Below are 1,637 nucleotides of genomic sequence, written 5' to 3'. Positions count from 1 at the left end.
AGACAAACGTCTGGATGACAAGACAACCAGACAGACAAACATCTGGACAGCCGAAACAACCAGTCAGACAAACGTCTGGATGACAAGACAACCAGCAGGCCAGCCATCTGGACAGCCGAAACAACCAGTCAGACAAACGTCTGGATGACAAGACAACCAGCAGGCCAGCCATCTGGACAGCCGAAACAACCAGTCAGACAAACGTCTGGATGACAAGACAACCAGACAGACAAACATCTGGACAGCCTAAACAACCAGTCAGACAAACGTCTGGATGACAAGACAACCAGACAGACAAACATCTGGACAGCCTAAACAACCAGTCAGACAAACGTCTGGATGACAAGACAACCAGACAGACAAAACAAACCGCCTGCGTACTGCCCTTTGCACTATGACCTCCAGGGACCTCCTCACCTTGACGACGGGCCAGTAGTGAGGCTGTCCCAGCAGCTTGACGATGGCCGGGATCCCGTAGTGCAGCCGCACTGCATTCTGGGCCAGCTCGGAGTCCTGGTGGCGGGAGGTCAGGTGTCGCAGGGCGCAGACAGCCGGCTCTGCTACATCCTCCTACACACACACGCACACGCACACGCACACGCACACAAATGCACACACACACACACGCACACAATTAAACAAATAAACAAATGTACGCTTGCATACACAACACTAACACAACACAACACTAACACAACATAACACACACACACACACACACACACCTTCTCCCCAGCACGGAGCACGGCGTGGATGAGAGCCTCGACCCCCCCACACTGCGTGACCAGGGTCTTGTTCCTGGAGTTGTTGCAGGTCAGGTTGGACAGGATGCCCGTGGCACAGGTCAACATGTTGACATCATCTGACCCCAGCTGGCTCACCAGCACCTGGAGCAGGCCGTCCAGACCCTCCTAGAGGGGGGGGGGGGGGGAGACAGGGAGGGGGGGGGGGAGAGGGGACAGAGAGAGAGAGAGAGAGAGGGGAGGGGGAGAGAGAGAGAGGGGAGGGGGAGAGAGAAACAGAGAGAGGGGGGGGGAGGGAGGGGGAGGGGGGAGAGAGAGAGAGAGAGGGGAGGGGGAGAGAGAGAGAGGGGAGGGGGGAGAGAGAAACAGAGAGAGAGAGAGGGGGGGAGAGGGAGGGGGAGGGGGAGAGAGAGAGAGAGAGACGGGGCGGGAGAGAGAAACAGAGAGAGCGAGAGAGAGAGAGAGGGGAGAGAGAGACAGAGAGAGAGAGAGAGAGAGAGGGGAGCCAGAGGGGGGACAGAGAGAGAGGGGGGGAGGGTGAAAGAGGTTTCATAAAAAGAGAGCAAAGTGAGAACTTGGTCTAATTGGAATGTCCTTGTTTCTGCAGCGTGTGAGTCTGCATACAGAGACGGCTTCACAAGAGCTCTGATGTATTTTGGGTTCTTTCAATGTAATGCTTTGCTGTTTCCAGATAAATGATTGAAGTGTGTGTGTGTGTGTGTGTGTGAGTGTGTGTGTGTGTGTGTGTGTGTGTGTGTGTGTGTGTGTGTGTGTGTGTGTGTGTGTGTGTGTGTGTGTGTGTGTACCTGCTTGGTGGCAGCATCAGACAGGTTTCTGAGGGTCCAGAGACAGTTCTGTGTGAGACGTTGGCTCGACCCGGTCAGGTGCTGACCC

At 55.3% G+C, this 1,637-nt stretch overlaps 1 protein-coding gene across 1 annotated transcript in view; it reads right to left on the bottom strand.

Annotated features, from left to right (window-relative positions):
* Positions 1 to 417: 417 nt before the first annotated feature.
* LOC310824371 (junction plakoglobin-like) overlaps positions 418 to 1,637 on the bottom strand; it is a gene marked incomplete at its 3' end in the record, with an annotated part of 9,331 nt that continues 8,111 nt past the window's right edge. The window contains exons 7-9 of the mRNA XM_083697626.1: positions 1,550 to 1,637; positions 726 to 911; positions 418 to 570 (exon numbers count right to left, since the gene is read on the bottom strand). The exon at positions 1,550 to 1,637 is cut by the window's right edge and continues 16 nt beyond it. Of these exons, the coding sequence (XP_083553752.1) occupies positions 418 to 570; positions 726 to 911; positions 1,550 to 1,637 (427 nt within the window). The remainder of the gene's footprint in view (positions 571 to 725; positions 912 to 1,549) is intronic.

Source organism: Argentina silus, assembly GCF_951799395.1.
Source record: "Argentina silus genome assembly, contig: scaffold_345, whole genome shotgun sequence".
NCBI lineage: Eukaryota > Metazoa > Chordata > Actinopteri > Argentiniformes > Argentinidae > Argentina > Argentina silus.
The sequence above is the reverse complement of the archived record's forward strand: the minus strand, read 5'-3'. Positions and strand labels throughout refer to the sequence as shown.